Source organism: Macaca fascicularis, chromosome 1 (assembly GCF_037993035.2).
Source record: "Macaca fascicularis isolate 582-1 chromosome 1, T2T-MFA8v1.1".
Classification (NCBI taxonomy): Eukaryota; Metazoa; Chordata; class Mammalia; order Primates; family Cercopithecidae; genus Macaca; species Macaca fascicularis.
This window is the reverse complement of record NC_088375.1, coordinates 191,494,690-191,516,519: the sequence shown is the minus strand read 5'-3', so window position 1 is coordinate 191,516,519 and position 21,830 is coordinate 191,494,690. Positions and strand designations below refer to the sequence as shown.

Below are 21,830 nucleotides of genomic sequence, written 5' to 3'. Positions count from 1 at the left end.
GGAGACTCTCTTTGCTGAGGAACAACCCCCACCCAGCCTGCACCCTGTCACAGCAGCCAGCTCATTCCCCCATGCTGTCATGTTCTTCACATGTCCTCGCCCTACGGGGAAGCCAGATCCAGAGAGCAGGGAAGGATCCAGGCACCCCCAGAGAAGTTCAGCTGCAAAGATGACAGCCCATTGCATTATTATGATGGATAGGTGGGATCTTCCAGGACCCAAACTCCTCCACTTCAAACTGGCATGTTGGCTTCACCTTGGCAGAAGAAACGGACTTGAAATGAGACTGGGGATGAGGGGCCGGCAGGGGCAGATTGTGCAGGACCTTAAAGGCACACAGAAGCTATGGGCCACCCAGAAGCCAATGCTAAGCCGCTGGGAGTCAGTGCCGCTGCTCACCAAGCTCTTGCCACATTGGCGTCCTTTCAGTTCCTACAAGAGGCCAAGGTTTTTCCTGCCTTCAGCTCTTTCCACACAGTTTCTTCTGCCTGAAACGCTCTTGCCCCACACCTCACTTTGTGAACTTCTATTTATCCTTTAGATCTCAACTTAAATGTCACTTCCTCAGAAAGGCAGTCCTTGACTCTCTCCCACCTAAACTGCACGCACCGCATCGTTTTTCTTCATAATCCTCACTGTAACGTGTGTTTAGTTGCTTAATATCTGTCTGTCCCGCTAGGAGAGTTCTACAGGGTAAGGGATGCAGTAGTGGATGCAGGGGATGTCGTGGTTGCCCAGGTGAAACAGGACAGTAGCTTGGACCAGGATGATGGCAGTGGGGAGGAAGAGATGTGAACTCTTGAGTTAGCCAAACCAAGGGGCAAGGAGCACGGGCCTGGGAAAAAGAAAAATGCACTAGAAACTGGAGCTTTTCTGAAGACCAGAAGGAAATTCTTAATGGCTGACATATCAATATTCAAGCGATAGATTTTTCAGCTGCAAAATGTCTTCGAATCGAGATGTCACATTTCAAGTACAAGATGGACCTCGGTCCGCAGACAAGGAAATCAAAACCAAAGAGGAGTAAAGTGACTGGCACTTAGTCACACAGGCAGGGGTGGGGTTGCATCCCAGTCAGCCCAGTGACTCCAGAGGTACTCTTCTTATGCACTGCACTGGAGAGATGCCCAAACAAAACACTGTAGACCAAGTGAAGGTTATAGGAACTTGAAACCCTGAGAGTCTAAATCAGAAGTTAAAGGAGTGGAAACTCCCAGGCTAAGCTAATCTAAGCCTAACCTAAACCTGGATGCTGTCCAGCTGGTGAGGAAGAAGTATGGGCCGAGGGAGGGCCCCACCCTAGCAGAACCTGGCACCTTGGCCAGCAGGTCAACAAGGTGTTTTCTTGGCTGCATAGAGGTGCACACAGCTTCTTGTTAGTAAATGTAGGGCCAGAGGTTCCATCTTGCTTATGTCTCCATGTTCTGTCTTCAGTGCTTGCTCCTAATCCACCCATCTGGAGGCATTGGTTCTCTAGCGTCCAAGACCTCCCTCTACTTTGTCTATCCAGACTCCATGGAGAAACCGAAGGCACTCACCCCATTGGTGCCCCTTTTCCTTCACGAGTTTCTTCATCCAGTTGACTGCTTCAGCCCCCTCAGGGCTGGAGCAGACCTAGCAGTCACCTCCTCCTGTAAGCAGCCTTAGGGCCCCTGCTGGGCACTCAAGTGACTAGGCCTTGGCACACAGACTCCACTCTTGCTCTCCCGGTTGCAGTCCGTCATTGAGCTCTAGATAGTCACTCAATTCTGGTGTGATGGCTGGTGCCTTTGGGGAGTGCTGTGCCACTTTTGTGTAGTAACCTCCAGAATTCCTCACTGGACCCCTCACTTTCTTCTAGAGTTTTGGCATCAGCTGTGGCCAGGCAGTGTGAGCTACCTAGCTGAGACTCCCCCGGTATCCTGTTATCTCAACACTGAAAAGCCTGACCTACAGGAGATTCTAGCATCACTGTCCTGCTTCTTATACAAAATATGGCCAGCCATTGCTGTTCCCAGGAAGTACCTGAAGGCCTGGGAACATCTGTGTGCCCAGGTAGGATCCCCTTATAATCACTCCTCTGGATTCGGAGTGAGAAGTGCCAGGAATGGGAGTTCACTCTTTCTGAACTCCACTGGGGTGAGCTCTCCTAGACCACTGGAGGTTCAAGGGCCTACTTAGGCTTCAAGCATGTCTAAGATGTGCCCAGACTGCCCTAAGCTGAGGTAGGCTGGGGAGCAGATTTCCAAAGAAATAAGCCTGCTCTGTGCACCTGGAAGCAGGAGGGACTAGCATTACTAATCACCTACTATGACCAGTAGCATACAAGAATTTATATATATTGCTCATCTACTATGTAGATTTATATTTATTGCTCATCTATGGGATTTGGCAGGGGCTACAAATAGGAATTAGTGCCAAACACCTACTGCATGTATTAACATATTAAATGTATTATAAGTGGAACTATGAGAATGTTAGGGAAACACCCGAGGTTTGGTCCAGGTCCTGCTGCTCACCACACAGAAAGCCAATCACTGAGAGGACAAGTATTGCCAATGAAGAAAGCTTTAATCAGGTGCTGCAGCCAAGGAGATGAGAGCTCAGCCTCAAATCCATCTCCCTGACTAAAACTAGGGGTTTATATACCAGGGAAGAAATGTAACAATGTGTAAGAAAACAAGGACTATGGAGGGGCAAGGAGGCATCTGGTGCAGTGATCTCGTGAGTTTCAGTTCTCTGATACTTTTTTTGAAGGTCCTTTCCTGAGGAAGGAATTCAGATAAAACTAATACAAGTTTCAAGCTTTAACAGCAGAAGGATCAATTTCTATGTTCCTCCAAAAGAACAGTCTTTGGGAGTCTTGGGCCAGTTTCAGTGCTCCCTTTCTATTTATCAGTTACTCAATCATGAGGAATCTGGCTGTCAATGTTTCTGGCTGCTTCATGCTGAGGAGGGGTGTCGTAGGCAGCTCCATACCATGAGTGACCACGTGGCCGCTGAGGAATCAAAGGTTAATCTAATACAGAGCTTTCTTCTGAAACAGTCTTTCTTTCTCCAGTCTGCCACTTCCACCAAAGATGAATCACAGCAGGACCAATCTACCTGCAAAATAGGCTTCAGTCCCATATACTTGACCTGATTGCCTACACAAAGTGCAGCAAGAATCATTGACAACATAAGCTCTCCTAAATTGGCTTTGCTGGAACCTATCACAAGGCCATTTCAAAGCACTGGGAAAGTAACCAGTTCCTCCAAGTGTGCCCCATTACAAAAGAAAACAGGTTCTTATTTAATGTATGAAAGCAAACACATTGCCATGAATTAAGAATATTCGGCCAGGCATGGTGGCTCATGCCTGTAATCCCAGCACTTTGGGAGGCTGAGGCAGGCGGATCACAAGGTCAGGAGATCGAGACCATCCTGGCTAACATGGTGAAACCCCGTCTCTACTAAAAATACACAAAATTAGCTGGGCATGGTGGCAGGTAGTCCACCTGTAGTCCCAGCTACTCAGGAGGCTGAGGCAGGAGAATGGCAGGAACTCAGGAGGCAGAGCTTGCAGTGAGCAGAGATCGCGCCACTGCAGTCCAGCCTGAGTGACAGAGCGAGACTCTATCTCAGGGGAAAAAAATATATATATATTCACAAATAGTTTCCAAATTCTGGAGAAATTAGGCAGAGAGAGAAACATGTTTCAAATTGTGTTTATAGGAGTATACTCTACTCAATACACTTAAAGTATATTTCAAGGATATAAATAGCTCAAAAGAAAAAAATTCTCCAGACTCTGAAAAACAAAAAGAATCAGCAATATTTCAAACAACAAAAGCCATTAAAAAATTCAGTCCCTTATTAGTTCAGTCCATGCAATCAACTCCTGCTCTGCTTTGTATTGGGATATGAGCACATCAGCCTTTCAATAAGTGCCCTGAAAGTTTTCTCTCTAATCCAATGGCACAATCTCCAAAGTTATCAGAAACCTGCATTCAAGAGTGCAGTGGGGTACCATCTTGGCTCACTGTAACCTCCACCTCCTGGGTTCAAGAGATTCTCGTGTCTCAGCCTCCCAAGTAGCTGGGAGGCATATGACACCACGCCCAGCTAATTTTTGTATTTTTAGTAGAGACAGGGTTTCGCCATGTTGGCCAGTGTGGTCCTGAACTCCTAGCCTCAAGTGATCCTCCACTTCGGTCTCCCAAAGTGCTGAGATTATAGGCATGAGCCACCATGCCTGGTCCCAATTTTCTATTAAAGAGCAGATCAATACTCCAAGAAAACCCTGTTATTCCAACACATGGGCCCAGAACTGGCCTTGCATCACTGTCCTGAGGATTTGACTGGTATCAATGCTCAAAATTTATCAGGTTGGTGCCTTCTTGAGGCTCAAGAATCAAAGCCCTGTAACTTAACAACACAAGCATTAGTTACTAGGATATTTATACTAAAGAAAGTCCTATCGTTTTCTCTAACATGTTACAAATAAAAACACTGTGATTTAGTGTTTAGGAATAACTGCCTGCAGTATTTCAAACCAGTGTATTAAAATAGGTTACTCATTGCATATGTCTAATTGCTAGTATTCTAGTGACAGAACTGTGACCCAAAGCATCAAAACTGTGATAAGCCCTATGCCAAACTTACCAAACTAAGACAACTTTTTCCTCCATCATCGAAATATGGTAAATGCAAGTATCAGTTTTGTAAATTCAATATGAAAAATAATCTTTCACTTAAATACTGAGAGGTGAAGCTGGCTGGGCTTCTGGATAGGGTGGGGATTTGGAGAACCTTTCTGTCTAGCTAAAGGATTGTAAACACACCAGTGAGTGCTCTGTGTCTAGCTAAAGGTTTGTAAACGCACCAACCAGCCCTCTGTAAAAACACACCAATGAGTGCTCTGTGTCTAGCTAAAGGTTTGTAAACGCACCAATCAGCACTCTGTAAAAATGGCCCAATCAGTGCTCTGTAAAATGGACCAATCATCAGGACATGGGTGGGGCCAAATAAAGGAATAAACGCCGGCCATCCGCACAGCCAGTGGCAATCTGCTTGGGTCCCATTCCAGGCTGTGGGAGCTTTGTTCTTTCACTCTTCGCAATAAATCTTGCTGCTGCTCACTCTTTGGGTCCGCACTGCCTTTAAGAGCTGTAGCACTCACTGCGAAGCTCTGTGGCTTCACTTCTGAAGTCAGCGAGACCATGAACCCACCGGGAGGAACGAACAACTCCATACACGCCACCTTTAAGAGCTGTAACACTCACTGCAAAGGTCTGCAGCTTCACTCCTGAAGTCAGGCGAGACCACGAACCCACCAGAAGGAAGAAACTCTGGACACATCTGAACATCGGAAGGAACAAACTCTGGACACACCATCTTTAAGAACTGTAACACTCACTGCGAGGGTCCGCGGCTTCATTGTTGAAGTCAGCGAGACCAAGAACCCACCGGAAGGAACCAATTCCGGACACAATACTATACAACAAAACAAGGACAAAGTAAGAACAAGTACAAAACAATTTCTTTTCAGCTATTTTAAAAGCACATCATCACACTTCCAAGACTGGTTTCTAGACACAGTACTGACAACTGATTAGGTAACTTTTACTGCCAAAATCTTCAAACCAGTGCAACACTTGCACATATTTTGTTTTCAAGTTATACACATGAAGGTCAATCAGTGATAAACTACTTCAGATTTTTAAAAATCACTAGAAAATATCACCTTTTTTATTACTACTTAATCCAAGTGAATGTCACTTTAAATTCATTTGAGAGAAATTCTAATCAATATAATTTCCTTAAGGACAAGGCTAATCTTTCCTGAACATTAAAACTTTGTATCCATATCACAGTTTTTCTTCATTAAAGGAACCGATCTGAAACCAACCCAAACTATTGATTCAGTTGACTCACCCTGGAAACAAACACCACTTAAAACAGTTCCACTCTCATCCACTTCTCCAAACAACAAAATATATAATGTACTATTTCTGTTCAGAACTTAAAAAAATAAGTCTTTTTACAACATGACTGGGTTTTCCATCCAGGCCCAGATTTTTTTCTTCTTGTTTTTTCTTTAAATAACCAGACATTTTACTCCAAGATAAAAAATTTCACCACACAAGATCCTTTCTCATACAAAATTATTATCTTTTCTTTACAATCTTCTTTGCCAAAATTACATCTTCACATCCATGACTTTCTTCACACCTCTCTCCCTTACTTACTGGTTCCTTACTACTTTGTTTCATAATCATTTTCAAGTCCATAATTTGAATTAATTTTACTTTTAAATAACTTCTGAATTAGATATAATTATTCTTTTTCTCACTAATAGCACATTTGTGGCACATTTTATAGGCATAATTATATATTAACTCTAATTCTTATCCTTGGTAACCTTAAGTTTTAGTGAAACCCTAGGAAGCAATAAATCCTGAACTATCAGATGTGAGCATTTTATAGCTGAGAACAGTTTCACAGTTTCTAGAAACATATTTCCCCGTATCATAACCCTTTCTTAACTGGAAATGATGCAGATGTTAATGAGCATCAAAATAATTTTAAGATTTAAAATTACACAAAAAGTTTACCTAAAACATGCCATTTACATGTACTCAATTCTTTCATTTTTAACAGTTTATCTAGATTATTTCTGAAAACAGTTATTAGACACCATCATTTAAAGTTGGTTATTTCCTTGTTAACCAGTTTTTTTCTTTTTTCTTTTTCTTTTTTTTTTTTTTTTTTTGTTTGTTTGTTTGTTTGTTTGAGACAGTGTCTCACCTTATCACCCAGGCTGGAGTGCAGTGGTGCAGTCTCAACTCACTGCAACCTCTGCCTCCTGGGTTTAAGCAATTCTCCTGCCTCAGCTTCCCAAGTAGCTGGGATTACAGGTGTGCACCAGCACACCCAGCTAATTTGTATTTTTAGTAGAGATGGGGTTTCACCACGTTGACCAGGCTGGTCTCAAACTCCTAACCTCAAGTGATCTGCCTGCTTGGGCCTCCCAAAGTGCTGGGATTACAGGCATAAGCCACCACACCCGGCCTAACCAGTTTTTTCATAGCCAGTGAACTTCAGGTGCTCTCTTTAGAGCCTCCAAGTTAAGGGCCAAGCACGGTGACAAATATAAAATCCAGACAGAAATGTATGCTGACAATTCTGAAGACATTTATATTTTCATTCTACCAATAATTTTAAAACCAGTTTGTTTAGTAAAGATTTACTTAAGTCATGTGAACTTGAAAACTGCTTCAACCGGGTGCGGTGGCTCATGCCTGTAATCCCAGCACTTTGGGAGGCCGAGACAGGAGGATCACAAAGTCAGGAGATCCAGACCATCCTGGCTAACATGGTGAAACCCCGTCTGTACTAAAAATACAAAAAATTAGCCAGGCGTGGTGGCGGGCGCCTGTAGTCCCAGCTACTCAGGAGGCTGAGGCAGGAGAATGGCGTGAACCCAGGAGGTGGAGCTTGCAGTGAGCCGAGATCACGTCACTGCACTCCAGCCTGGGCAACACAGCGAGACTCCATCTCAAAAAGAAAAGAAAAGAAAAGAAAATTGCTTAGACTTATTTACTTAATTTATGAGCGCTCTTATAAGCCAACACAACATACAACAGCAAGTGTACATACAAATAAACACATCTAGGTATGTAGACACATATACAAGTGAAAATCCAATAGCTTTTACCTTGAAACTTCACCCATGCCATAGCAATACAAACTCACCAGCTTTACATGGTTACACTTTGTTTGCCCTGACAGGTAATCCAACAAAGACTATGAGCCAAAATTTTGGGTAAAGCAGTTTTCATGGCAGTTTGATTTTTAAGGGCCAAACCTCCCCAGACTCCGAAGAACACTGGGGCTAAACAGCACCAAAGGAAAACATCACATATTAACCAGGCCCGACTGAGCTTACAACAGCACCGCAAAAGCCTGGATACATGCAACTCCATACCACTTTCCCATTCAACAGCCAATTCCAGATTCCAAACAAGATTGGGGCCAAACAGTATTGCAAAAGAATATCAAATTGAATTCTAATTCCTCATGACTGTATCAAACACACACAGTCACCAGAACACTATCCAACTACTGCAGCAACACACAAGCCCCTAGAGCGTCCAAACTGAAACAGTCAGGGTGCTTCCTCTCTCTTCTGTGTTTGGGCTTGATCAACCAGCAAATGGGAATTCCTTAAGGAATTTCCCAAATTGAGAGGAGCTGACCCAGCCATCTGGTACCCAGAAAAGATGCTCACTTGCTGGGACATAACACACAAGTACAAACAAGTCCCCAAGAGTGTCCGTACTGAAACAGTCGCAGCGCTTCCCTCTCAGTCAGTTGGGCTTGTTCCACCTACAAATGGAAATTCCTTTTAAAATTTCCCAAATTGGGAGGAGCAGATCCTGCTGTCTGGACCCACAAAGGACACTCACCTATCTGGGTGCCTAGCTAGAGTCTGAGGCTCTATCTAATCAACTGTAGCTGCAGTGGTGGGTCACAAAACATAATCTGGTCGTTGGGATTCTTCCTTGCAGTGAGGATGGTCATGGTGAATGGGACCAATACTCCAAAAGATGTCTATCTCGGGGAACTATCACTCACTAAGAAGGGAGTGGGCGCCTGGAGACACTGGAAGCCTGTAGGTGCTATGCCTTACACCCATTGTCCCCTGAGACCGCCCTCAGGATGGCAAGAACAGTGCCTCTCCACTCACCACAGTATCTCCAGCACCTGCACAACACCTGGGCCACAGGAAGGATATGATCAATGGATGCTGAATGGATTCATTCTTTTTTTTCTTTTTTTGAGAAGGAGTCTTGCTCTGTTGCCCAGGCTGGAATACAGTGGTGCAATCTCGGCTCACTGCAACCTCTATCTCCTGGGTTCAAGCAATTACCTGCCTCCGCCTCCCAAGTAGCTGGGACTACAGGCGCCCGCCACCACACCTAGCAAATTTTTTGCGTTTTTAGTAGAGACCGGGTTTCACCATGTTGCCCAGGCTGGTCTTGAACTCCTGACCTCAAGTTATCTGCCCACCTCAGCCTCCCAAAGTGCTGGGTTATAGGTGCCAGCCACCGTGCCCAGACGAATTATATTATTTAATCCCCCTACAACTATATAAAGTAAGTTATGTCATCTCCGTCTTACAAATGAATGAGACGCATGGAGATTAAGCAGTTTTTCTCCAGTTACACAGCTAGAGCTGGGGCTTGAACCTTCAAGATCAATCTAGCTCCAAACCCAGTGTTCTTTCCACTATTCATTCATTCATTCAACAAATGTTTATTGAGCACCTACTCTATGCCAGTCCTGTTCCAGGAGGTAGGGATAGGACAGTAAACAGACACAAATCCTTTCCTTCAGGAAGCTTACTATCTAGGAGACAAAACTCCCATTTAATAAGAAAGATATATAGCATGTCAGAGTGATCATGCTAAGGAGAAACATAAGGAAATAAAAGACATAAGGACAGGGGATAGGAAGTACTGGGGAGGTTGCAATTTGAGACAAGGTGACCAAGAGGTCTCCCTGAGAAGATGCCATTTGAGAACATTCCTGAAGGAGGGAGGGAGGGAGTCATGTGGATCGGAAGCATTCCAGGCAGATGGAGCTGCTGTTGCAGAGGCTCTGAGGCAATAGGAATGAAGCCAGAGAGGGCCTTAAGGCGGCGGGAGGACTCTGCTCCTCTGAGGGAGGTGGGCCGCTGGAAGGACTCTGCACCTCCTAACTGGATCACTGGGGCCACTGAGTTAAGAACAGCCTGTGGTGGGAACATGGCAGAAGCTGGGAGACAGCCCCGCAGCCTCTGCGTTCTCCCCCAAGTACTCCCATTCGCCACCTTCTTGTGAATCTGCGGGTGGTTCGTCCGCACCTTCCGCTCTGTGCCCACGGCTGCCTCCTCCTGCTGACCTTCACCGTCACCAGTCTGAATTACCCCAACAACCTCTGTTTTGGGGACAGAGTTCAACAGCCCTGTGAGAAGCCTGCCTTTCCACTTGACTCCAAGTTACTTGATAAGACCCAGAACTAGAATAGAGCCTTGCCCAATCAATGTTTAAACCAACAAAGCTTTTAGGCTTTGTTTCTCCCATCCAAAAAGTTCCCTTCAAACCCCCAAGGGAAAGGGAAAAAGAAGGAAAATTTCATGGGTCCCCTGCTGCAGCTCTGCCTGGAACAGCTGGCCCATGGGTCTGGCTGGGACTGGACCCTCCTGGGGACCAGGGTGGGTAAATAAATGTCAGATGTGTACAAGAGGAATCTGCAGCCAGCAAGCCCTGTTGGGCCTCTGGCTCCCCTGCTCCTCTGAGTCAAGCCCCTTTATTATAAAGGGGATACCTTTATAATCCTTTGCAAAGTGACAGGATGAACACCTGCAATGCCACACCACTGTTTCCCCACCCATTCTGCCCAACCATCCTCCTGATCCAGCCTGCCCTGACCTTTCTCTGAGGGGAAGGACATCTAGAGCCATGCCATCCAGTAAGGACACAGCCACATGACAGATGTGGTGCCTGGGCATTTGCAATGTGGCTGGGATAAATGAGATGCACTGTAAGTGTAAAATAATACCCACCAGATTTTCAAGACTTTTTTCACGCCTGTAATCTCAGCACTTTGGGAAGCCGAGGCAGGAGGATCGCTTGAACCCAGGAGTTTGAGAACAGCCTGGACAACACAGCGAGACCCCCATCTCTATTTTTAAAAATAAAAATAAAATACCTTGTACAAAATAAAACTGTAAAATAGCTCATCAATAACATATATTAAAATGTGTTTTGCAATTAAAATATATTAATTTCAATGTATTAATCGTATGGGTTTCTTTTTCATTTTTGAATGCAGCTATTAGAAATGTTTAAATTATATCTGTGGCTCACACTATATTTCTTTTTTCTCCGCCCACCCCACCGAGATGGAGTCTTGCTCTGTCACCCAGGTTGGAGTGCAGTGTCGCAATCTCACCCCACTGCAACCTCTGCCTCCTGGGTTCAAGCGATTCTCCTGCCTCAGCCTCCTGAGTAGCTGGGACTACAGGCACCCACCACCATGCCTGGCTAATTTTTGTGTTTTTAGCAGAGACAGGGTTTCACCATGTTGGCCAGGCTGGTCTTGAACTCCTGACCTCGTGATCCACCCACCTCAGCCTACCAAAGTGCTGGGATTACAGGAGTGAGCCACCGTGCCCGGCAGCTCAGGCTATATTTCTAGTGGACAGGGCTGTTCTAGAATTATGACTGGCCTCCAGTCACCTCCACGGAACAAAGCAAAGAGATGGCAAAAGCAGGCTAAGTACAATTATTTTGTGAACTGATAATGACAAGACAAGTGTGATCTTGTTTTTCTTTTCTAGTTCACACACATGAGGAGGAGACAGCAAGAGACATCACAGGGGCTGGTCCAGGAGATGAGGGACAGCCTATACCAGCTCCAGCCAGCCTGCCTTTCACCAGTCCGGAGGGTGGTGTGTGTGTGTGTGGTGCCAGATTTGCCTATTAGAAGCTCCGACCGTGTCCCTGTTAAACTTCAGAACCCTTCATGGGCCCCTTACACGGTCCAAGTGCCTCACTATGGGCCTTCAAGACCCTGAACCACCTGAGCCAAACTTGTCTTTCCAGCTTCATCTCACATGCTTCCTGCTCAAAACCCCCACAGCTGTCAGTTCACGCTATCGTTTAGTCTGCTAATCAATTATTCAACAAATATGTGTTGATTATTTCCTACATACTAGCTACTGAGGTCATGGTGATTAGTAAAAGACACACTGTCCCTGTACTTGCTGGGGACCACACATCTAGCAGAGGATGACAGGTAAATGCATAATAGGCAGTTAAGCACATTGCAGTAAGAGTAGTAGTTGGGGAAGAACAGGGACCATGGGTGCACGCAAGAGGCACCTAAACCAGCCTGCAAATCAGGGAGGGCTTCCTGGAGGAGGTGGCATCTCAGTTGAAGAATGCAAGTCGCTCAGACTGAGGCTGGGGAGTGGCGAATATCCCAGGCAAGAGAGAACTCTTGAGTTCAAAAACTGGAAGGGCAGAGAGGAGGGCAGGGTGCCAGTGGCAAATGACTGACCTGGTGCATGTGGCAGAGGCTTTATGAGCCTTGTGAAGGAGTGTGGCGTTTATTCTGAAGTGTTTATTCTGGGAGCTCCTGTCTCCCGCCTGAAAGGCCTTCACCCCTCCTCCCTGTTCACTCAAATCCTGCTTCCCCAGTAGGATCCAGTCTGTGGGGCAAGCCAGGCGTTGGAGGGAGAATGAGCGAAGGGCTTTTGGAGGCTCCAGCCTAGGGCCAAGGAATGGAGGTACTGGGGCTGTGTTTGCGGTCTGCTGGTGTTGGAATTTGGGGGCTAAAGCTGGGTTTGAGGTTGGCGTTGGGTTTGGGGGCTGGATTCAGGAACAGGAGTCGAGGTTCGGGCTGAGCATGAGGTTGGGATCTAGGACCTTAGTCCAGAATTTGAGTTGGAGTTAGGAGTTGGGAGCTGAGATTTCTAGCCAGACTTGAGGTTGGATTTGGAGTTGGAACTGGAATTGAATTTGGAAATGGGGCTGGGAGTTGGGGCTGAGATGTGCGGCAGGAGCTGGGGCAGGGGTGGAAGCTGGGGGTTCTAGCTAGGGTTTGCAGCTGCAGCTGGAGTTAGGGGGTGGTTTTGAAGCTGGAGCTAAAGTTAAATCGGGTCGGAGCTGGGGAATGGGTTGGCGCCCAGACTCTGGGGCCGATAGACAACATTCCTCCTGCTGCCCAGGTCGGCGAATTGTGTTCCCAGCCCTAACAGCAGCAGACAGAAGCCCCTCCCTTCCCAGGAATGCCTCTGCCCAGCAGAAGGAGCAGTGCCACGTCAGCCAATCGGCTCAGGCCCTGCCCTGGAAACGACACCTGTTCATCCTCCTCCCCACAGGCTCACCTGAGTGCAGGTTAGGCAGGTGAAGTGTCTCCCCGGAAACCGAGCTAGAGTGCCCCACCTGCTCAGCCCTGCCTTCTCGGATGGGATCCAGCACGTCCAGGCTTCTCGTGAGTTACCCATTGTCCCCCCACACCCCACCACCCCTACGTTCTCCCACTTGCTTTTCCCCTGAGAACCTCCACCCTGCCCCCAGCCTGGCCCCCGCTATCTCAGCACACCTCTGCAAGCACTTTCAGACCAGTGAAGTCACAGCCCAGGGGAATGCTGGGACAGACTCCATGGCCACGCCCACCTCCCCCACTTCCTTGGAGGCATTGGCACCAGCCTCTGCCCACCTGGGGGGTAGGGGTCAGCCTCTGCAGAGGAGTCTCCGGGAGGACAGATACCTTGTCAGGATGTAACCTGTGTACGGCCACATAGTAATATTCCCAGAATGACCCAGGACCTACATCTTCTGCCCTGTCCTGCTTTGGAGGGGTAACATCATTTTCATGTATTCAAAAAGCACGCTTTGAGCATCTATGCAGGCTCTAGGCCCCGTTGGAATTCCGAAACGAAGATGTCAGGTGGCTCATCCCCACCCCCCAAGATAAATGTTATTGTCCTCACTTTTCAGATAAGGAGACTGAGGCTGTAAGAGATGAACCACTCAGGCTTCCTGGCGCCTCCCCTAGACCCCTCTCCTGGGCTCTGCAGGGCTCTGGACTGACGAACCCCCACCCACACGTAGCACAGGCATCAGCCTGCTTGCTTCTGTCTCTGTCTCCTGCTGCAGACTGGGGCTCCATGAGGGCAGGGACCTCATGTGCTTTATTTTTGCCCAGTGTGAGACATGCTGTCCTCTGGAAGACACGTTAAATCAGCAACCACTGTTAGGTGCCTGGCCATGCTCCTACCGGTGGGAAGGACTGGAGCTGGGGTTCAAATCCAGAGCCCTCTTTTTTCCTTTGCTCCACTTTAGAGAAATCGTGGAGGAGGATGGCATGAGGGAATGGCGAGTGTGGAGAAGAGCAAGGGGAGCAGAAAGACCAGTGAGGAGGTGGAGGCGGGAGCTGTGAATACAAGAGCCGGGAACTGGCTAAAGAAGTGTTTAGAGGTGGAGCCCTGGGGACAGGATGTGGATTAGATACTGCAGAGGGAGGAGGAGCTGGCCGAGAGGGCGGTGATGGCATGCCTGAAGTGAGGAACGCAGGAGGAGCAGGTTGGAGTAAGATAACAAGCTTGGGTTGGGACCTGTTGCATCACAGGGACATCAAAGTGACAAGTGACTCAGGAGGGAGATGTAGGTTGGAGAGAGGAATTTGGGAACCGGCAGCTTATAACACCAAACTCATGGCTGTGGGATTGGATGGGATGTTAGGGGAGGGAGGGTGTTAAGGGTCTGGTCCTAACCCACAGAGGAGGAGGAGACACAGCCCTAAAAGAGAAGTATCGGGGCCGGGCGCGGTGGCTCAAGCCTGTAATCCCAGCACTTTGGGAGGCCGAGGCGGGCGGATCACGAGGTCAGGAGATCGAGACCATCCTAGCTAACATGGTGAAACCCTGTCTCTACTAAAAAAAATACAAAAAAAAACTAGCCAGGCGCGGTGGCGGGCGCCTGTAGTCCCAGCTACTCAGGAGGCTGAGGCAGGAGAATGGCGTAAACCCGGGAGGCAGAGCTTGCAGTGAGCTGAGATCCGGCCACTGCACTCCAGCCTGGGCGATAGAGCAAGACTCCATCTCAAAAAAAAAAAAAAAAAAAAAAAAGAGGGAGAAGTATCAAGGTCAGTCAGGCTTCTGGTTTCAGAAGGGTTAAGTCATAAGCACCCCCTCCATCCCCACAGCTCCCCCCCAGGAACCAGTGGTGACAGCTGAGGCCATGTGAGTAGGATCCTGAATGAGGCTTTATGTCTGGCTGTTCGTCCCATCGTCCACCGTGGCACCAGCTCCCTCAGCCAGCCGGGATGGGACCAGCGACTGAGACAGCCAGAGGCAGAGAGGTCAGGGCCTGGGTGAGGGGATTCCCTGGAGGGTTTTGGGGGGTACTGTATGGGCAGGATACTCTTCTGGCTTCATTGGAGAGCCATTTCCAAGGGACAGTGCTGCAGAGGGGGCTTTCCCAGGGGAGATTCGGGGGGACACCGGGGTGGATTCTCAGGGGTCATCCCCAAGGCTCCCCAGGTGGGACCATGGGGGATAGGTGGGCTGGGAGGATAAGACTGTGATTCTTCCCCTACAGGTGAGGGTGACTATATCCTGGACTGTGAGAGGAATGGGACTCTGGGCCTGTAGCTGCCAAGCAGGTGGCGGGTGCTCCAGGCTGTGATCTGTACCCTCTGACCCCTGACGTTGACCTACCCTGACCCCTGCCTGACCAAGCCATGTCTGAACAGGAGGCTCAAGCCCCAAGGGGCCGGGGGCTGCCCCCAGACATGCTGGCAGAGCAGGTGGAGCTGTGGTGGTCCCAGCAGCCACGGCGCTCGGCGCTCTGCTTTGTCGTGGCAGTGGGCCTCGTGGCAGGCTGTGGCGCGGGCGGCGTGGCACTGCTGTCAACCACCAGCAGCCGCTCAGGTGAATGGCGGCTAGCAACAGGCACTGTGCTCTGTCTGCTGGCTCTGCTGGTTCTGGTGAAACAGCTGATGAGCTCGGCCGTGCAGGACATGAACTGCATCCGCCAGGCCCACCATGTGGCCCTCCTGCGCAGTGGTGGAGGGGCCGATGCCCTCGTGGTGCTGCTCAGTGGCCTCGTGCTGCTGGTGACCGGCCTGACCCTGGCCGGGCTGGCCGCCGCCCCTGCCCCTGCTAGGCCGCTGGCCGCCATGCTGTCTGTGGGCATTGCTCTGGCTGCCTTGGGCTCACTTTTGCTGCTGGGCCTGCTGCTGTATCAAGTGGGCGTGAGCGGACACTGCCCTTCCATCTGTATGCTCACCTCCTCCACCCACAGTGGCCATGGCGGCCATGGCAGCATCTTCAGCATCTCAGGACAGTTGTCTGCTGGCCGGCGTCATGAGACCACATCCAGCATCGCCAGCCTCATCTGATGGAGCCAGAGCCCTTCTTCCCACACCGGCCTCAGTGTCCCCAGAGCTGAGCCAGGGTGTGAGTGCATGTGGACGCTGAGTATACGTGAGTGCGTGTATGCCCCCAGGGGTATACATGAGTGCGTATACGTGAGTGCGTGTATGCCCCCATGGGTCAGCTCTTCTGTGGATTGCAGAAGAGTGGTGCAATGTGATGAACAGCCCATGTGTTCCCACACATCCACACCATGGGAAGGTTAATGCGTGCCTCCTTGGAACTGGGTGTTTGTGTCCATGGAACTTCCTGTCTGTATCTCAGGTCAGTAGACGCAGAAGCACCTCATGATGAAGACTCTTGAGCCCCATTTCCAAAACCCCTCAAATCCAATCCTGTCCTGTAACATCCATCAAAGATTTCCATAGGGGTGACTGGTGTCCACCCAAGACTGCACCAGTGCCTGCTCATTGAGGAGAGTAACTGCTGCCAGGCAGAAAGAATATGGGCTCTGCAATGAGACAGACCTGGCAGGGATTTCCCCGTTGAGCACTAGCAGCTGGAGGAGTTGGGAGTTCGTGGCTATCATGGTTGTGTTCATCGATTGTGGGGATGAAATGTCATTGTGCATGGAAGGCGCGGCTCATGGCTGATGTGCAATAAAATGGCGGCTGCCGTTGTCATTGTCTCCATCTCAGGATCTCACCTCAGAGACCCTTCCTCCCCTACCCCAAGCCCCGCCCCATCCAAAACGAACTCCTCACTCCTATCTCAGCCTCATAAACGGTACCTTGAGGGTCTTCTCAGTCAGGCCTGTGGTTTCTCCTGTTAGGTAGGGAGAGGACGGACTGGATGCCAGCCTTGGGAAGGTGGTTGGTTTCCAGTCCCAGGGAGAGGTGAGGGACCTGAGTCCTTCGCATTTGCTCACATGCTGGGTCAGGATGAGGCCTTACGTGTTTGGTGTTATTAGCTGGTTTCTCTGGCAACTGCACCTGCCATCGGCTGTGCCTCAGCAGATTCCCTGAGGGCGACTGGGAGGCTACAGCTCCCTACCCCACCTCTGAAACCAGAACATCCCGCGTCTGGGCAGTGGCTGCGCCAGCTGGCCTGCTCTAGGTTCCTGGGCATGGGAGAGGTGTTTCAAACCCCCTAGGGTGGTGAGAGTCACTTCCTGCTTGGAGTCAGCCCTGGGAGGATCCCCCCTCTGTAGCATGCAGTGCCATTTCCTGGGTGATGGAGATCCACGGGAAGCAGCACTCAGGTGTTTCATCACTTCCTGCTTCTCGAGGTGCCGACTGCATGAAGCCCGTGGAAGATGCCCAGAGAGGCAGGGAAATGAGACCTGTCTTCAAAGAGATGTTACAGTACAGAGGCTCTGACAACAAAAAGTTGACTTTCAGCAGGCAACGTCAAGGATGTCTCCTGGAGAAAACACCGGGCTGACAGATGAGGGGAAGAGTGTTGCCAATGGAGGGAGGGAACAGGGTGAACAGACCCGGGAGAGAAAGACAAGGCGTGTCCCAGAACGCCAAGGACAACAGAAACGGCTCCCCTGGGTGCTCCAGGGGTGCCTCATATCTACCATATTCCAAACTGACCCTGCTCCTCTCATCTTGAACGAGCTCCTCTCTCTCACCCAGAAGTGCCATGCTCAGGGGGCATCTAGGTTAGAGACTCGGTGCAGTGCTAGATGGCACCGTCACTGTCTCCTCACCCAAGTCCAGTGACAAATCACCAACTCCTCTGCTTTCCCTCACACAGATTTGTCTGGCAAGCCATATCTTCATGTTCACTGCCCAGAAGGGACCCTCTTCATCCCTGCCTGAGTGGCACATCAGCCTCCTTCTCTCTCCCTGCTTCTGCTCTTTTCTCCTCTTCATTCCCCTTCCCCCGGCCACGCACACGCACATCCCTTGAGCCAGAGTGATCATCCTAAAGCTAAAACGAAAATGTGCCTCAGAGACTGTCTGTGGCTGCCCACCCCTTCCAGGCTCCCTAACCTGGTTTGGTCCCACTCAGAAAACCCCATGAGCAGCCCTGCTGAGCTATTTCCACCAACTCCCCAGGCCCTCTCATTTGTGCCAGCCTTTACATGTTCTGTGCTCTTTGCCTTCTCGTCCTTCAAGATCCAGTTCTCCAGGGATCTTCCTTGGCCCTTAGACCAGTGAGTTTCCCTCTTTCTATGCCCACAGCACCCTCCATTGTAGACCCATCTGCAATTATTTCTTTTTGTGCCTGTCTCCTTGATCAGGTGAGCTCGTCCTAACCAGACTGGCATTGTGCTCATCTGCTCATATGCTCATCCCTTGCTCCCAGCATAGGCTTGACACAGAGTAGGTCCTTTTTTTTTTTTTTTTTTTTGAGACAGAGTCTCCCTCTGTTGCCCAGGCTGGGGTGCAGCGGCAAGATCTTGGCTCACTGCAACCTCTGCCTCCCGGGTTCAAGTGATTCTCCTGCCTCAGCCTCCTGAGTAGCTGGGATTACAGGCGTGTGCCAGCACACCTGGCTAATTATTGTATTTTTAGTAGAGACGAGGTTTCACCATGTTGGTCAGGCTGGTCTTGAACTCCTGACCTCATGATCCGCCCACCTCGGCCTCCCCAAATGCTGGGATTATAGGCGTGAGTCACCGCGCCCAGCTGACACAGAGTAGGTTCTTTATTGGGTGGATGAAGGACTCCGGCATGGCAGATGGCAATGTGCATGCAAGGAGCAAGGAGAGACCCACCTATAACTGGGAGGGGATAGGGAAAGTAGGCCACTGCCCCTGTTGTCCCTGAATCTGTCCCTCCCAAAGCCCCATGCTCTCTACCGCAGTTCTCACTCTTCCTGAGTGCCCAAGAGCAATCGATCGCTATGACCCACTCCTGGCCTGATATGGGAGTACAAAATGTCCTGCTTTCCTGTAATATGGGGAGAAATACCCTTTCCTTTCATCTGAGACAGAGTTAGACTCTTGCAATTCTCACATTATTTCTTTTTTTTTTTTTTCTTTGAGATCGAGTCTCCATGAGTCACCCAGGCTGGACTGCAGTGACGTGATCTCTGCTCACTGCAACCTCTGCCTTGCAGGTTCTTGTGCCTCACCCTCCGGGGTAGCTGGGATTACAGACGCATGCCACCTTGCCCGGTTATTTACAATATTTCTTTTAAGAAACTAAAGAAAAAGCAGAAGCATAGAGGCTCAGAAAATGGGGAAAGAGGGGGTTACCTGGCATAAGCATCTGACTGAGCAGCTGCTGTGGGCGAGTCCAGCACCAGGCTCTCCCGGGAAGGACGGGAGATGGAGACTAGGGCTCATGGCCCCAGAGGACTGATCCCATAGGGTAATGGACAGCCAGCTATAACAGAAGACAGGTGATGGTACGGGCTACGTGAGGCACGGGCAGGGCAGAAATGTGTCTACCTCCTCAATCACTAACGTAGGCTTCCCACAACCTCTTGCCTTCAGCCTGCTCAAGTCATTTCGCTAAATACTTTCTCTGCCTCCATTGCAACCGGAAGCTCACTGGCATCTCCGTTCTCCCTTTGTAAAGCTGCTTCCTCCTGACTTCACTGCCTTCTCCTGTCCACCCCCTTACCACCTGGTTAAGGTTCTGTCGCCATCATTTCACCTGCTCTTTGACAGACTTGTCAAGTCCTTAGCCCCCTGCCTTTGGGTGCCACCCTCCCAGCCAAACCCCCTCCATGGACAAATCCACCCATCTGCCTTGGATGCACCTGCCCCACTGTGAGTGGCCATTAGAGAAATCTGCACAGCCAGACAGCCTGCTGTCACTGTGAACTCCTCTATCAACTTCTCAGCTGAGGCCAGGCACAGTGGCTCACGCCTGTAATCCCCGCACTTTGGGAAGCTGAGATGGGTGGATTGCTTGAGCCCAGGAGCTCAAAATCAACCTGGGTAACACTGCAAAAACCCTGTCTCTACTGAAGATACAAAAAAAAAAAAAAAGTTCTCATCTGAATCTGCACTGCGGTTCCTCAGTGACACTGCCTTTTCCTGGTTGGCTCCTGCTCAAACAGTGACTCTGAAGTTCTCTCCACCCTCTTCACCACCCCCAACCCCAACATCCCCTCCCTCTGCACTCACCTTCCACCCCCAGCACCACTGTCTGCAGAAGACTTAGCCTCCTCCCTTTGTGACAAGGCGAGAGCCCGTGACAGGAGCCCTTCACCACGGCTACCACCAAATCTATCCTCCCTTACTCCTGCTTGGCCAGTGGCCTTGGCATCCCAGCAGAGGAATTTGGACTTTGTCCTCAGGACACTGGAAAACATGGAAAGACTTTCACCAGGGGAGTAGGATACTGTGGCCAGAATAGGATTTGGGACTTGCTGGCTGCCGCGTGGAGCCAGGGATTGGCCTTAGAAGAAAAAGAATGAGAAGAAATGGCCAAACAGCCCGTCTCGGCTGGCCACCGAGGGACAAGAAGCAGCTGGCCCAGCTAGAGAGTTTGGGAAGAGTATCCCAGAAAGAAGGAATAGCACAAAGAAGGGTCCAGACCTGGAAATCTAAACTGGCATTAGATGAAGGAAAAGGCCAAAACGGGGGCTGATGGAGAGATAGCGTAGCCTGGTCTGGACCTAGAGGCTCCCCTCGGATGGTGTGAGGTGGAGAGAGGGACTTGACACATGTTCCTCCTGAGTTTAACAGTCAAACTCTAGATTCTAAGCCATGTCTCTTCATATCTGAGACTGGAAGAATGTGCTCTAGAAACTGCCAAATCTAGGCTGGGCGCGGTGGCTCACACCTGTAATCCCAGCACTTTGGGAGGCTGAGGCGGGCAGATCACAAGGTCAGGAGTTCAAGACCAGCCTGGCCAACATGGTGAAATCCCATCTCTACTAAAAATACAAAAATTAGCCGGGCATGGTAGTGGGCACCTGTAGTCCCAGCTACTTGGGAGGCTGAGGCAGGAGAATCGCTTGAACCCAGGAGGTGGAGGTTTCAGTGAGGCGAGACCATGCCACTGCACTCCAGCCTGGCAACAGAGCGAGACTCTGTCTCAAAAAAAAAAAAAAAAAAAAAAAACTGCCAAATCTGGTCCAGTCCAGGTGGTCCTCACATCACATCCAGTCACATCTCACAGGAGACCTCGGGCCTCTGGACACTCAGGTCTCCTTGAAGGAGCTTCCTCCAGGCCCCAAGGGACCTGCACATGCCCCGTCACACTCAGCTCATGCAGGAGCACAAGGACAGGGGCTGCCTTTCTGCCTTCTGCAGGGGTCCTGTGAGACTCCCCTGGGCATAGCCCTGGCAGCCACCCCAGATACCTGGAGGGCAACAGAAGCTGAGGGCCAAGCTCAGCCAGGGACGGGACACACCAGCTCTACCCTCACGACCTGCTCTTCAAAAACTGGACCTTGTACCCTGAGACTTCTCAGCCCCTATTCACTGTAGAGGGTGAAGGTGGGAGGACCCAGCCCAGGCAAGATGAGAGTCCAACAGCCAAGAGGGTCCTTCTCTGAGTCTATTTCATTGTTACTTCAAGGTGAGATAACGGTGTTATTGTGGAGTGAGGTGAGCAAATTGCAGTGAACTTGTTTGAGCCTCATCTTCTCAATCTATAACATAGATTAAGCAGGGCTGTTGTAAGAAAATGTTAGAACAGCTGGGCGCGGTGGCCCACGCCTGTAATCCCAGCACTTTGGGAGGTCAAGGCAGGTGGATCACTTGAGGTCAGAAGTTCAAGACCAGACTGGCCACCATGGTGAAACCCCGTCTCTACTAAAAATACAAAAAACTTAGCTGGGCGTGATGGTGCATGCCTGTAATCCCAGCTACTCAGGAGGCTGAGGCAGGAAAATCACTTGAACCTAGGAGGGTGGAGGTTACAGTGAGCTGAGATCGCACCATTGCACTCCAGCCTGGGTGACAGAGCAAGACTTCCGTCTCAAAAAAAAAAAAAAAAAAAAAGTGCTAGAACAACATCAGTAC

At 49.6% G+C, this 21,830-nt stretch overlaps 2 protein-coding genes and 1 long non-coding RNA gene across 3 annotated transcripts in view; 1 reads left to right on the top strand and 2 right to left on the bottom strand.

Moving 5' to 3' along the window:
* Positions 1 to 13,140, bottom strand: part of LOC141408220 (uncharacterized) — an 86,193-nt gene extending 73,053 nt beyond the window's left edge. The window contains exon 1 of the long non-coding RNA XR_012421447.1: positions 12,899 to 13,140. This is a non-coding gene — a long non-coding RNA (uncharacterized lncRNA). The remainder of the gene's footprint in view (positions 1 to 12,898) is intronic.
* Positions 13,141 to 14,813: 1,673 nt separating this feature from the next.
* On the top strand, positions 14,814 to 16,584 carry TMEM125 (transmembrane protein 125). The gene is made up of 2 exons (XM_015437300.3): positions 14,814 to 14,877; positions 15,117 to 16,584. The coding sequence occupies exon 2, from the start codon at positions 15,259 to 15,261 to the stop codon at positions 15,916 to 15,918; it is 660 nt and encodes a 219-aa protein (XP_015292786.2). The 5' UTR covers positions 14,814 to 14,877; positions 15,117 to 15,258; the 3' UTR covers positions 15,919 to 16,584.
* LOC135964699 (uncharacterized) lies at positions 15,115 to 21,053 on the bottom strand. Its single transcript, XM_065519004.2, has 4 exons — positions 20,981 to 21,053; positions 19,983 to 20,256; positions 19,104 to 19,233; positions 15,115 to 17,238 (listed from the first exon to the last, which is right to left on the bottom strand). The coding sequence occupies exons 1-4, from the start codon at positions 21,051 to 21,053 to the stop codon at positions 17,074 to 17,076; spliced, it is 642 nt and encodes a 213-aa protein (XP_065375076.1). The 3' UTR covers positions 15,115 to 17,073.
* Between the last annotated feature and the right edge of the window lie 777 nt (positions 21,054 to 21,830).

Excerpts from the sequence above, each read along its gene's own strand:
- TMEM125 (XM_015437300.3), top strand. The coding sequence starts at position 15,259 with ATGTCTGAACAGGAGGCTCAAGCCCCAAGGGGCCGGGGGCTGCCCCCA.
- LOC135964699 (XM_065519004.2), bottom strand. The coding sequence starts at position 21,053 with ATGTGCAGGTCCCTTGGGGCCTGGAGGAAGCTCCTTCAAGGAGACCTG. Across the intron at positions 19,234-19,982 it reads AGTGGTGCTGGGGGTGGAAG|CTGGCTGTCCATTACCCTAT; the intron begins GTGAGTGCAGAG and ends CTTCTGTTATAG. Across the intron at positions 17,239-19,103 it reads CAGTCAGATGCTTATGCCAG|ACAGGTCTCATTTCCCTGCC; the intron begins GTAACCCCCTCT and ends ATCTCTTTGAAG.